At 33.2% G+C, this 15,349-nt stretch overlaps 1 protein-coding gene across 1 annotated transcript in view; it reads left to right on the top strand.

The window, feature by feature from the left end:
• LOC119834209 (Down syndrome cell adhesion molecule homolog) overlaps nt 1–13,711 on the top strand; it is a 19,207-nt gene extending 5,496 nt beyond the window's left edge. The window contains exons 3-8 of the mRNA XM_038358541.1: nt 280–474; nt 1,936–2,122; nt 3,087–3,470; nt 5,222–5,378; nt 7,461–7,675; nt 9,712–13,711. Of these exons, the coding sequence (XP_038214469.1) occupies nt 280–474; nt 1,936–2,122; nt 3,087–3,470; nt 5,222–5,378; nt 7,461–7,675; nt 9,712–9,881 (1,308 nt within the window). The 3' untranslated portion in view covers nt 9,882–13,711. The remainder of the gene's footprint in view (nt 1–279; nt 475–1,935; nt 2,123–3,086; nt 3,471–5,221; nt 5,379–7,460; nt 7,676–9,711) is intronic.
• Nucleotides 13,712–15,349: the final 1,638 nt, after the last annotated feature.

Here is a 15,349-nt window from a genome sequence, read left to right as displayed (position 1 = left end):
AGTCTTCGTTTGATATTACTTTTGCTAAATGTCTTGTATATTTTATTTCATTACTAATATAATGTTCGTGGTAATGTGTAAGGCTTTTATAAGCAAAATAAAAAAGAATAAAATACAGATAAACACCCAATTGTTTTGTTGGCAAAAAATGCCTACTTTTTTAGATTTTACCCCGAATACTAAATCTTCAACACAGCACTTCATAGCAGCTTTTAAAGCCATATCCACGAATGCACCAACGTTAAACGTAAGGATATTATCACTTCAAATTTGCTTCAGGTGAAAGCGGTGAATACTAAGGGGCAGAGTAACTACTCTAATGAGATAACGGTCACCACGAAGGTAGACAAAATCCCACCCCCCGAACAAGTGACATTCGACCCTAGCACCAGGTCCGTTGGGTTCAGTGTTGGACCGACGTGCCTCCCACTGGTAGGAGTGATCGAAGGATTAGGAGCTGTTGGCGGGTGGCAGGTAAGACATTCTCTTTTGTAAGTGTACACTGTATGTCCTGGCTCCGCCTGGTTGGCCTGTTTTGTTTAGTTCGCCACAAATCCACACGCAAATCCAATAAATCAAAAAGCAAAGTTGTTCTTGAGTTATTAATGATGTAACTTTCACGACGATATTAATACGTGAAGAAAAACACGTATATTTTGGTACACTTACAGTGTTTTAATAGAATTATACAGAATTATATTTTCTTTTTTATGTGAAATTAAATAATTGTTTTTAACAAAATCTAAACTGCCATCAAATTGTCAGAACCAGACCAACTTTAATTGGGACTACATAGCAGGCTTTCAAATAAAAAGAGATATATAGTAATCGGTAAAGCTGAGGTGAGGTGGTGACAAAGGTGACAAAGAGAAAATTTGTTCAAAAATTATTGGACTTTTAATTGATTTGGTAATTTATAAGAGATTACTTGGTAAGTCCCAAAAATGTGTCACAGCACACTTAGTAAATAGTAGTTGTTATACTCAAAATTGCTAGCGTCTAGACACGACCGCATGGCAGGTAGCGTTCCTTCTACGGGGCGTATACTTTCTTTATTTTTACAAAAGTTTGAAGGATTTTTGTCGTGAGAGCATAATAAACCCAACTGAAAAAAGCAAGTTACCTTCAGAAATGTATATTTTTGAATGATGTGGTTGCATAAATTTCAAGATCTAGTATTAAAAAAAGTATTGTTTGAAAGATGATAAAATATAAGATATTATTGGATAATAACTTTTTGTATCTGTAAATTTATAATGTTAATTTGATTCACTAATTTAAAAAAGCAGAGTTGCGTCATCACACCAAACTGTTAGCAAAATATAAATTGTTACACTACATTTGTAGAGGATGTCCGGTTTGAATCCATAAAATTTTATATTACACATAGTTCGTCATTATGCAAATAGGAAATGTCTTTAAGTAATTAATGTGGTCATATCGTTGATAGTTTCATAGATACTAACCGCATTATTTAGCTCAATACATTTACATGATACTAGCTGCACCCCGCGGTTTCACCCGCGTATAGTCTGTATCCCGTAGGAATATCGGGATAAAAACTATGTGTTATTCCAGTTGTCCAGCTATATACGTACCAAATTTCATTGCAATCGGTTGAGTAGTTTTTGCGTGAAAGAGCAACAAACACACACACATCCTTACAAACTTGCGCATTTATAATATTGCGCGGTGTGCAGCTAGTCACTTTCTATTCTTCAACTGAATTCTGAAATGAGAAGAAATTGATATGACATATTTAAATTAAATCTATTCTTTTGTCGACAAGGTACATACTTAAGTAGAAACAATATCTAAAGTTTTATATCTCAATCACACGTCACGATTGTATTATAAAGTATAAGGTATACCTTTTAATCCCGTTTATTAATGAGTATTTATTAGAGCAAATACTAATGACATTCAATTCCCCAGGTGGTAGATACAATGCCATTACGGCTGTCTGGTGTCAGTTCAACAATACAAGAAACAACCTTGGAGCCGCCCACAAATCGCGGAAGAGGATCGGAACCGCCTCTAGATCAGTTGAACCCTAGAGTGCGACTGCGACTCTGCTTGCAAGACAGCCAAGACACGTGCAGCGAATACATCGAAGCTGATAGTAAGTTATTGTTTTCATATAAGGGCAAGTAATTAGAGTGTAAAATAAGAATTTTATTTGAAAATAGGGTTAACTCGCATTCTAAAACCCAAATGGCAACGTAGCTTTTTGCAAAACGAAAACATTTTGTTTTGCTTTTGCGAAAAAATTGCACTAAAACATTGATATATAAAAATACACCAATAAGCACGTGCAAGCATAATAATGAATGTTTTGTCACATTTTCAAGGGCTCAATATCCCTTTGGGACATTCTACGTCTACTGGTGTTTTATTCCACATTCGTATTGAGCAAAATTCAGTATTGATTATTAATTACAGATGTTCCATTAAATTAAATACATTATTCTTAATAACTGTCTATAGTTAATCACATATTGGTATTTTATTTAAAATATATATGCATGCACACATGCATAAAATGTACATACATAATTTATTCCTAAATTATTTTGTCAGTAGCCTCTTGTATTAATATTATAATTCATTTATTTAAAAAATCAATGCACTTTGACAATTGCGCATTATGCGTTTCATATATGTGGGTGCTTTATTGAACAAATTAGGGTTCCAATAATATATCTTATCCTACTGTTTTACTTATATAATAAAGTTTACGTATATATACGTTATAAAAATAAATAAATAATAAAATCTTATCCTACTATTCTATTCTATATCTCAATTCCTTAAAAAGCAGGCAGGATTCGATAGAAAAGAATTATTTAATCGAATTTTATTTGATCTTGAATGAAGACCGATAAGTACGTCTCGTCGGACACAATTGGCTGATAACCTATTTTAAAGAAGTTTTATGAGATAAACGGATGAAAAATATGTCCTATCCCTGAGTGGATTTCTCTGTTCAACGAAATATTTATATCAGCTCTCCATTAGTTATTTACGAAAAGGCACGTTCGCTTCAATTTTGAATAGCAACATTCTAAATTGAGATCTTTTTTCAGTTGGCCCATCATACACCAAAGAAACCGCCGCATTGACAACAGCCACCGTGATCGCCATCGTGGTTTCTTGTCTCGTGTTCCTACTCTTTCTAAGTCTTCTATTCATATTCTGTCGCTGCAAACGCAATGAGAACAAAAAGGAAACTTCCAAAGACTACGAGATGGACTCCATGCGTCCGCCGATGGTGTCTCCTCCCAACCAGGCCCCGCCTCCATACTACCCCAGTACTGGGATGGAGAACAAGGCTCTAGAACATTCTATGGATCTCCAAATGTCGATGGACGACTCGAAGAACGCTGTGTATGCGACTCAAGGTGGTTACGGGTATCACATGGCGCCCCACGCGCAAGGACATCCAGGGCAAAACATGTCCAATACAGACTGTAAGTATTTCCGCTTTTTCTTTTGAACTAAAATTCTAACGGATTTAAAACATGTTTTTTTACAACCTTCATGACTTTGAATGCTTTAAAAACGTTTGTTAGTACTAAGTTAATTAAAAGCTCCACGAAAATAGTTTCTATCGGCTAACTCGTCTGCCTTTGACTCGTAGTTTCCGCACTCGCCATATTGAATAATAAACAGCGATACCGTAGCTTTCTTAGCACTTCAATATTGAATGTACTAGAAAACAATTTCTTATGATGTTTGGGTACATTTTAATGTACTGTTTCTTGTAATGACATTAGATTAAAATCATGTCTAATTTCATAGGAAGGCATTGTTTGGAAATCGTGAATTGTTTGCCAAAAACCGATTTCAATAATGTACTTAGAATCGTTTGGTATTCCACAATATGGATAATCGGATTACAGCTCTCAAAGCATACTCAATGGAATTTATCCAATGAAAAGTCGATTGTTGTACATACGACGAGTCGTTATTGGCGTATTCAACGTTACTTCAAGTTCACCGAGAAAAATACGCACGGTTTAAGAATGCTAACTTGCGACTTCTGTGACCCGACGTGTCCATTTCTCTATAGAAATTATTCATGAATCGCAAACAATATCACCTTATAACAATTTTTCAACTTTTTCATAAAAGTCACGTAGCAAAACCGCTTAATATTTATGTGTGCATTTGATTTATTTGTGAACAGAAATAAATGAACTGCTGTGGAGTTGATTGTGTACAAATGTTATAATTATAACAACGTTGCGTTTATTGTCATGTGTATTGTTTTACAATAATTTTGTATTTTTGATATATTTTACGTTTTAATCGGTAACGTAGAAATAAAATTACTTTTAAACGCTGTTTAAAATCCATAAAAATCCTTGAAATCTATGATATTTCAATATGCGCATTAATATTAAGGTCATAATTACATAAAGTAGAGTTAGCCTCTTATGTTTGATGACATAATAGACCTTGATCTAAATGACCCTTAGTTTAGTGGTAATAATCGTTCCTGGATCATCAGAGTTATTTGAGTATGTCACCTTTTAAATGAAATATGTTGAAGTGAAAAAATTAAATAAAAAATTTCTTAAGTCGTGTTGAGCACGAACTGGTAGGGGTAAATCTTGTGTTTATATAAGTTACTACTATCGGCGGTCCAGGACTGCTTATTTTTTTAATTATCATTACTTACCATAGACTTAGATATTATTGTAACATGTTTGCACATATTTTTTGTCATCACGGAGTATTCTTGAGATTGGGCTTTAAATGTGCACAGTTATTTGAGTTGCCGCAATTGATTTTCAAATGACTTTTTCTCACATAAATCTTTACTACAAAATATGATCACCGACGTTCCTGGGGAGGGAGTTACCACTTCTAAATTTTTACAAAACAATTTTTCTTATTAAAAACAAAAGAATCACGTCAATCGGTTGAAAACCTACCAGTAGCCGAAAAAATAGATACATTCGAATTGAGAACCACCTTCGTTTTTGGGAGCGTCGATTAATCCAATCCAAAAAAGGAAAATCCAATCTCACGAATAACTCTGTTAAAGAATAAATAGAGTCTATAACTTGATTATTTGTTCCCATGCACGCACAAGGACTAAGCAGTAGTGGCTACGTAGATGGTAAAATCAATCCAAAACAAACAAACATTGTGTTGCACGTTGAATGTTACGAGTCTCCCGGCCCGCGAAATAATAATTCGTTTTCTTCTATAGGGGTAAACATGGGGTACATTGAGAATAGCTACACGAACAGCAATAATGGGGGTAGTGTGAACTCGCAAGACTCGCTGTGGCAGATGAAAATGGCGGCTGCTAATTCCGGCGCGGGAATGCCACCGCATCAGCTGATTGAACGACAGAGTAATTATGGGTAAGTTGAATTTGACCTGTATTATTAAAAAAATTGCGTCGAATTTTTGTTGGTATAGAATCGTGACCCTTAGCCCTTCCCAGCTCGCTAAAAGCTCTGATTAGGAAATAGACACTCGAAGCTCTGTCTGAACGCACTGCGAAATGGGAATGTTATGTAGATTTAATATCGTTTTCGGGAACGTTGTACCAAGTTTGTACAATTAGTAGAAAATAGGAAGTACGTTACGTTTATACACGAATATGATAAAACATTATGCTTGGTCTTAATTGGACAACATCGAAAAAGGAAAAATACTCATTCAATATTTATTCTATTTTATATTCATATCATTATATTCATTAGGAAAAATAAGAAACTAAATAATAAAGAAGGGACATAATTACGTTGTTATATGTTATACTTATTTAGAAATTAAAGACTTTTTAACGGATTTTAAACGCGATTTTCATTATCATCATAAATAATATTTATATTTCACAAACACACGCTTCTGAAGAATATTTTATACAATATGAATTTCACATTCATTCGGAATAACGTTCCAATAAAAATAACTTATACACAGAAAACTGTAGTGAGTACACTATCACAAAATATTTATTTCACTTCTTGGCTTGCGCAGCGCTATACATAATGTATTTTTGCGTCTTGCATTAAGCAAACGTTTTTCCAACAAATTTCAAATATTAACCACCGTTACTTAAATTACGCCAACTTAAATACGGATACTTAAGTATGACTAAATTCTTTAAATCTTAATATTTTCCCATCATATTCTGGAAATTCTTTAAGTTCAAGTGAGCTGCACAACTTACAGCTGAAAACTAATTTAAAACTCCAAGAGCGTACCGGCTAGTAAATGTGTAATAAGCAGCTTTCTGAAACATTTAGGTACAAAAAAAGTTTTTGACTAGGTACTGAAATAAATTTTCTTTATTGTATCCGAGAGGTTGACCGAGTCGCGCTCGAAATGTAAGATTTTTATGAAAATAATTTGTCGCTCCGCAAAAATCTAGATCATTCTGTATCTAAACATCACAAGCCTTACAGATACATAAATCTTATAAAATATGCAAACCTATAAGGGATTTAATGTTTGTAATACATTGAGTCGCAAGGAAAATATAAAGAAAAAGAGAAAAAGAAATGTATAAAGAAAATTTTATCTGCTTGATACTTAAATAAACAAACAAAAAAAGAAAAACGTCTTAACAAAAAAGGAGGTATCTATTAGTTTCCTTTGAATTTTACCTAACGACCTATCTTTTGATGCGCGGCACGATAATATTTCTTTGTGTTTACTTTTTGAAGTCTCGGTAATAACACTAAGGTACACTTTTAATTGCTCATAGAATCTCGTTAAAACCGGAAAGTTTAATATAAATTTGTATTAGATTACCTTGCCTAATAGATAAAATTAAGGGTATAAAATAAATTGACTGACAACATATTTTTTCACATAAGATGTGTGGTTGGATTACCGTCTATTTTTTTGAATGTATGTCTAGGCGCTTGTGATATGTTAGCGTTTTCAGGCCAATAAACATTACATTTCAACAGTATTCAAACTTACAATTGTAATTATTAGCTTTTAACATTCTGTGAATTCTATTACAGAACATGATCCTTAAAACAACTAACTTCATGAGAAATAGGATATTTTAAATCAGTAAATTAAGTACCTATGTATGTATAAGTTATTTTCTCAGCGGATTCACGTATCCGTGACTAGAAGGAATTTACCCAGTTTTCTGGAAGGCTAACGTTACCCAAGTAGAGAATTAAAATGCTTTGTCAATCTTTTGGTTTTCAATTCGACTGTATGGATGTATTATTTTTTTATTTGTTATCTCAGTAGTTTCGACTGGGTTGAACAGATTGTGAAAATTCTTTTTTTTTAAGTAAGCTGGTTGTTTCCGTGTGGTCCCATTTAAATTTGGTCCAGTTTAGACAATTTGAAGGCGTATAGTTTGTTGTTAAAAAAAATTATATTGTAGTGGCGTCTCGACTGTTTTTATGTTCTTCCATTCAATACGGTCAGTATTACAAGCATTTATTCAAACTCCATCTCAATATTAGTTACGACCCGATAACCCACGGCGGCTACGGTACCATCGACGACTACGCGCCGTACCCACCGCTGCCGCACGGCGCGCACGGCACGCACAGCACGCACGGCAGCCACGCCGGTGACTACGCGCTGCGCTCGTCGCAGACGCCCTCGCGACAGGACTACTGCTCCGACCCGTACGCGTCCGTGCACAAGCCGAAGAAGCGGATGGACCAGCATATCGGTGAGTTACTCAGTGATTACACTTAAACATACACACACACACATGTACTACACTTATATAATAATATTTTTTTTATTGGAAAAGACATGATCTTAGCCATAGTGTATGCATGTCTGGGTGTATACTGGCATATCAGCAGGTTATTTCTGAGCCATGTATAATAAAGGTCCTCATCCTTTGTTTATGCAAGCCCACAAAGTGTGGGACACTTGCCATATAAAGTTGGGTACTATTGTATTGGAAATGGATAAATTGTAACGAAGCGTGAACCACCAACTGGCTCTATCTTTATGAGTTGAACATACCAAACAGAATGTTCTCTAATTAAAAAAAAAACTTCAGTTACACAGGTTGTAAGGAAAGAAGTGTGAAACATAGCGGTAAAATTGATTATTCAGCATCTATGCTATGCTGCCTTGTATGAATTCCAATTTAAAGTCAACACAGACGCCATTTTATTCATTCTTCGATCGCCAAAGTCAATATAATTTAACCAGTAGTTGTGTATAAAAATAGATGTTACTAATAACAGCTAATAATATGCAAATCAAATATTGTACTAATTAGCTAAGCGAGTATTTATGGCGCTTTAAAAACAGTATTAGATTGTTTTCCTGATAATTTTGTTTATGCTGAACAAATGGGAACTCACCAACTTGTAATTGGTCAAATTCTATAACTTTCAGTATGAAAGCAGTCTTAGAAGTTTTCTTATTTATTCCGAAATAAAAATTTAAATTAATGACACATTTTCCATAAATCCGAATCCATAAGTCTGAAAAGCTATAACCATAGATTAAAATTAGAGCTTGTCTAATATAGTAACGCATTAAGTAAATTGCTTTATAAAAATTACTGGGTGTTTTGTAATAATATCTGTATTTATTTATCAGACATATCTTTTGCGACCATACGAGGTACTGTATCGAGACCGGATGTGAAATTTAATTACTGTCGAATTTGTGAGCTTCAACATATTTCGTTTAGTATAAAATTTTGTTATTTTTGTCCACATATATGTATGGTGATTCAATCATATCACACACATTAGTGTGATTATTTGGATTCCATTGGTCTTAGAATATTGTAATTCTAGACTAATGGTAAAATAAATGGGTGATTGGAGATTTAGGTTTTTTATGATCAACTCTATAAACGCGAAATTTAAATACTACTGACTGTATTGTTCAGGTTATTGTAGTTTAGTATTCTGTGATACTATTCTGTGACTATCCATTTACATATTACGTGGTAACGTATAGTTAGATATACGAAGAAAATTTGCCGATGTTGAAACTTTTTCTCATATGACCAAGTTTTTCCTTATTAACGGATACCCTCGACGTATTCAACCCTCATTTATTCATTCTGCTAATTTAAACTGCTCCTAGTCAAGTTGTCGAAGCACGGCACATAGCGTTGTGGGTTTCCGCAAGTCTGGTAGTTAAATGTACCTTAAACTTTTAATTTTTATGCGACTCTTTCGAGTAAATTATTGTGTTGGTAGTAATTTAGGTAGGGAAATGAACAAGTGGTATTCCACGCTGCCTATAACGCAATAATTTGTTCAATTGTTATAACAGCAAGGTAACATATTACAATACTGTATCAGGCACATAGGGGATCAAACAGCCTCGCTTCGACTTCCAAATTAAAATATACTTGAAATGGCTGTGATATGGGCTGTAGCAATTTCTTGTGGAAGATAGGCAGAATTTTATTATATGTAATGTTAGATGTGAAATATATTAAAAAAAAGAGGTATGATGATTATAAAAATATATATCTATTTACCAATTCCATATCATTTCACTATGTATTTGCTGCGTAAAATATAAATAGGACAAATATTTTGTTCATACATGTAATGTTATTTTTATTAGTAGTGGTTGCCTATAATTATGACACTAAGTCTTTGTTTGTAATTCCATAAAACTTTCCATCCATGCTACCCGTGTATGTCATGTTGGTGATACTGAATGTAATAAATAAATAAATTTACCAATTACCAGTATGAGCCTGATGCTAAATTCCAGAATCCCCGTACCACGAGGTGAGCGGTCTGCCCGAGGCGTACGGCGGCGAGGAGGGCGCCGCGGAGGACAAGCCGCCGCACCTCTCGCTCAGCTACGACGAGTCGCTGGAGTCCGGCTACTCCACGCCCAACTCCCGCGCCCGGAGGGTCATACGCGAGATCATTGTTTGAGCGTGAGCTATCCGATGTACTTAAACCATGATGCGGTTTACGAAAAATTACGATATATGCCACTCGTATATGAAATAGTTTGGATGCTGTGACTCACCACCTAATTCGATTTAATGTTACAGTTGTTTTTTAATCTGTGTAGTATATACTGTATTTCTTCTTTGAAGGATTTTACGTCCCAAGTTTTGATTTACTTTATCCAAGTATCTTTTGATGAACGTCAAATATATCTTATGCATTGCAATTGTGGAATTACGAATTTACATTTGCTTAAATTAAATATTCATTTAACAACTTTTAAACAACATTATAAAGTTACTTCTAGGTTTCGTCGAGAATAATCTTTTGTAAAACAAATCAACGTTCTTTACATTTGCTCCTTGGAGCCGTTGGAATGAACTCGGACATTTTTCTACATTCCTGCGAGAAATAAAACCCTTGCCGCACTTTTGTGTTATATTACGATACGAATTATTTAAAATATTCACTTACCCTCGGCTCCTCGCAACTAACGAATCACTGAGATTGAAGAGTACTTTTTAATAATATTTACTTATAACTTGGTTATACTTTCGAATAGAATATTTACTTTTCTCAACCTAGTTCCACAAAATAACATTAAATAAATCCAAATCTGACGAAGTATCTGTTTTTGGTACGAGTATCACGTGTAGGTAATGTGAAGTTTGAAACAGAAAGATTACGTAGCCATCGCTCCATTATTAAATTAATGAAAAACATGCTTAATAAATTTTCGTGGAATTATAATGTACGAAATGTTTGATAAAGTATTAAATTAAATTTTACGAAAGTTGGTTGTGACGCTTATTCATCGTCAATTAATTATTAATCGTATCTGTGGTTACAATTATCTTTTTAGATTATTAAAGTTAAATTATATCATAACGTCAAAAGCAAGAAATATCAACGCAGATTCAGGGAATCAATTAAATTAAGACATCATATGCGCTGCGCTATACACATATTTAAGGAACACTACAGACATCTCAAAATGCACTAATCAAGTAAGACAAGGCTTGAACAAGACGTCTCGTTATTATTATAATGTTTGCTCGTGATTGTAATGTCTAAATGACGATGCAAAGAGAATTCTAATTACAGAGTTGAATAGCATCTTGTATTCAATAATTTACGTTGTGCCTGAGATATGAGCTAAGCCGGCTGCGACAATGCAATGCCTTTGTTTAATTTTAGACGAGTTTCTTTCTTCGAACTGCTGTTAAATCTTATATCATTTTGCTGTAAATTTATTTAAGGTAAAATTACATTACAGTGTAAAAAAAAACATAATTAATCCAATTGTATTTCATATTATTTTGGATGATAAAATTTCGACCAGATTATCAGCCAGAGTTAACACTAAGTATATATTAATGCTCTTTACTTAATTCCAGCTGTGGCAAAATTGATTTCCACATATTGGATTCCAAAGCATCGATTAATTATTGCGAAAATCGGCATCATTCGCTCGTTGAGTTGAGGGAAGCTTGAGCTTCCACACACTTGATGCGTGCATTAGCTCACAACAATAGTAAATTTGTTAATCTAATATAATAAACTAAAATACCGAATGTAGACTAATCAAAATTTATAATCATGCATTTTTACAGCAGCTTTCACATAACATAGTGCTTTTACCTATTTTAATATTTAAGGTATTTTAATATACTATAATATTGAAAGACCGGTTGCTCTAATGGAAAATTCCAGAATATCTGCGTTGCACTTATAAAGGCCCTGTGTTCAAAACAACTGGGTTTCTTTTCCGCGCCCTCATTCTAAGAGTACTGTACGAAAGGGGCTCAGGTTTGCCGATATGCAGGTAAAAATAATGAGCTTACTTCTCGGGAGTTGTATCTACCAACCTTTTGACTTCTTTTACAAATTTCGTAAAAAGCGGTACCATTAAAATTCGTGTGCTTTAATAACACGTTCGTTTCTATACCTAAAAACAATTAGCGAATCTTATTTCTTGGGCCTCTGAAATTTTCATATAATATAGGATGCTCTTAATGTTACTTGTCTGTACGCTCCCTGAGGAGTTACAAGGACATCGTCTTTAACATATTCGCTATAGAGAAACTTTCATGAAATAGTATCCTGTATCAATTACAGTATTTTAAAAGTTATGTAGACGTAAGGTCTACCATATGAATATATACTAGATGTAAAATTATGATTCTTCAGCCTCGTTTTAATGGGGACGTGATATTACATTAAACAATAAGTATGCTTGATTGTTTAACATTAGAATTGTATTATAAAGTTTTAGATCAATGAGGGCTTAATTATAAGTAAACACCGTCCTGTGTACGAATCAAAAATACTCTTACGAACTTCGGTGCCATTATTCTGTAAATGAATACATGTTTCTGCTGCATTGAGACGGATAAAGCGCATTGTCATAATAATATGCTTACTCTTAGAATCAACAATTTTGTTCCACAAATTTTCGCTAGTCGTCGATATTTTTCCGCATTGTTAGAACTAAAAACCTTGTCTACTTCTTTTCGTTTTCTTTATTCGAATGCTATATTCAAGCTTTATGGTCAAGTATTGACCGTACTGACTGCGCATTTGTAAAATAATTTAGATTTATTTAGAAAAAAATAATGTACTGATTTTTTTAGATGTATTCTTCTATTTTATAATTTTATTTTACAATTTTGGTACTTATTATTATTATAAATATTGATTAATTTAAAGGAGTAATTTTCCAAACTGTTCAATAAATGCTGCATTAAATTTTAGTTATATAAGTGTTAAATCACGAAATGGGCCCACCTTTAATTAAATAGGAAAAATTCGGAATGCTATTCGTATTAAATTATGCTTTACATATATTTTTTAGTATTTCATGCATTACGTTGATTCAGAGATGTATTTGAAAAATTGCAGTTTATAGTTTTGATTGCAATGTCACGGAGTTGTAAACACTTCATAACATATTAATATCGTTTTCCATTATTTTTGTTTCATTTATACAAAATGCCAAAAGTAATGGACATTGTGATATTTTTTGTTTCGTGTAACTCCCGATTTCAATTACATTTTGAAACAATCGACACATAAAAGATCTCAGACACAAATCAACGATTTTTAGATGTATTATTAATAAATGAATTGGGCTGCTTCTACGGTACTAAAATTTTACGTTTTAGTTCAGTAAGAAATTTTATAAATACGCTTTAGATAATATCTCTTATAATCGCTAATACTGAAATATCAAGAACCGCTTATATCTTTCGATTACTATTAATTATTGGTGTTATTTCGAAAGATATTAAATGGATCTTGTTTGCTTTCTTTATTTTTGAAGCTATTGTACACATCATAGCCCTTAGTTTTTTTTTTTTTTGTAAAATCATTAATACTGTACGAGAAATAATGATTTATTATTCCTTTGTATTTCTTAATATTAACACTACTTTATTAACAGCAATAAATAATGTAGGTATATTGCTTTTTGTGTACAGTTTCTTGTTCCATCAAATATCAACTTAATTTTATCACACCGACTGCAATCACAACGAGTAATCTAGAAATCTCTTATTATACATTATACTAAGCTTTATTCTTTATTTAGTTGATAGGTATTGTACATTTAAACTTGTATATTTTTTATCTATGTACTGTACTTAAACGCCAAACGTTAATTAATAACGAAAACGCGCCATATTTTAGTTTTAAGTGCTGACATCGTAGGATTCTACGTTTAGTTTTATTTGTTGTATTATAACAATGAATTTGTGGAATCTATTGTAAATATTGATGTATTAATGTTCGTGAAAATAAATGGTTTTCACTCTGATTGTTGTTTTATTATTTCGCTTATTTCCAAATATGTCTCGATATGTCACCTGAATACATGCGACACGTGTACCTACACGTGTAACATGTAGCGATAGATATGTAGCGATTATTAGCTGATAGTCCCACGCTTGTGCCGTACAAGCGTGGGACTATCAGCTAATAATTAGTCAACTTTTACATATTCGTTTAGGATTCATTTATAATGTATATAAGTTCTAACCTCCGGTCATCTTTAAAGTATAGGAATAATGAAGAGCATTGAAAATTTATTTTTAACTAGCTGACCTGGCAAGTGCTGTTCTGCCTTACTCATCATAGGTAAGGTATAATGGGTATAAAAAAAGATGTTAGCACAATACCTTGTCTATGGGGTACCATATGCACACAATTTCATGAGAATCGGTCCAGCCGTGGCGGAGGATAACGGTAACTAACACGAGAACTTATATATACATAGAAATTATGTTTTAAATACTTTTCAGATCGATAGGAATTTTTGTTATTTCACTTTGTGTTTTTTGTTCAAATTTTACTGATATAAATTATGTCTTATATGTGTTCTCTCAACACAAAGAGTATAAAAAATAACTCCATTTATTTCGGATGAACTACTAGCTCTGCCTCTAAAATGTACAAAGACACAGAGTAGACTTCATAAATTCCTGAAACGTAATAACAACTTTGTGGTTTTTAAATAGTTTACAATCCTTTTACGTAGGTAATAAACGAAAAGCTACCTTTTTAAATTTTTAAACCAACTGTTCTTGTTAAAAGTATTTCTAATGCGAGGGATCGAGCTTCTTATCCCCCTTCTATCTAGAGATTTTTCATATTGCTAATTGAAAAAGCTTATTGTTAAATCACAACTGTATAAATTATAAGCTTTTATGCATAGCTTAGATATCTTCCTGAAGTTTAAACTAAAAGATGTCAAGGCTGTGTGTAATGGCTTGCAAACTTGAGCATGCACGCATTCATCATTAGTGGTGAATTATTAAGGATGGCAGTATTTGTGTTTATATATTACTAGCCGCTTGCTTCCTCTTCGTCCAGGTTGACCCGGGATAAATAAGTGCCTTTGTCACTCCTGAATACTGAAGCTTTCAGTATTAGAAAGTTTTCATGATCGGATCAATATTTACGAAGATTACCTACCCCCTCAAGCATACAAAGATAGAAACTCCTCCAGAACCTCTATATAATATTAGTAGGTATAGATGGGATTGTTTATCATTAAAATAAATTAGGATATAAATTGTTATGTGTAGCTTATGTATTCATTACTATTCATGTATATTGTTTTTAATTATTCATCTATTCGTCGGACCGCGGAGTTTGCAAATACACAGACCTAAACTACCAGTGGTAAGGCTTTTTTATTTTTGTTTGACTCAATAATCCGTAATATTTTTGTAAACAGTTAATCTCCATTTGTATAATGCTTTCAGTATTGGAGTGTGGATCGTCAGGTGATACCTAGACTTTCCAAGCGGTACCTACCTTATGTACTTATTCATCATTATTATCTCGAGTTTAAAACGATTCCGTTTAAAAAATATAATAAGGTTGTGGATTTCGGCCCTGGCGCGCTAACTCATCGCTTACATTCAGGTAAAACATATCAAGAATTCATT

The sequence above is a fragment of the Zerene cesonia genome, chromosome 19, assembly GCF_012273895.1.
Source record: "Zerene cesonia ecotype Mississippi chromosome 19, Zerene_cesonia_1.1, whole genome shotgun sequence".
Classification (NCBI taxonomy): Eukaryota; Metazoa; Arthropoda; class Insecta; order Lepidoptera; family Pieridae; genus Zerene; species Zerene cesonia.
The sequence above is the reverse complement of the archived record's forward strand: the minus strand, read 5'-3'. Positions and strand labels throughout refer to the sequence as shown.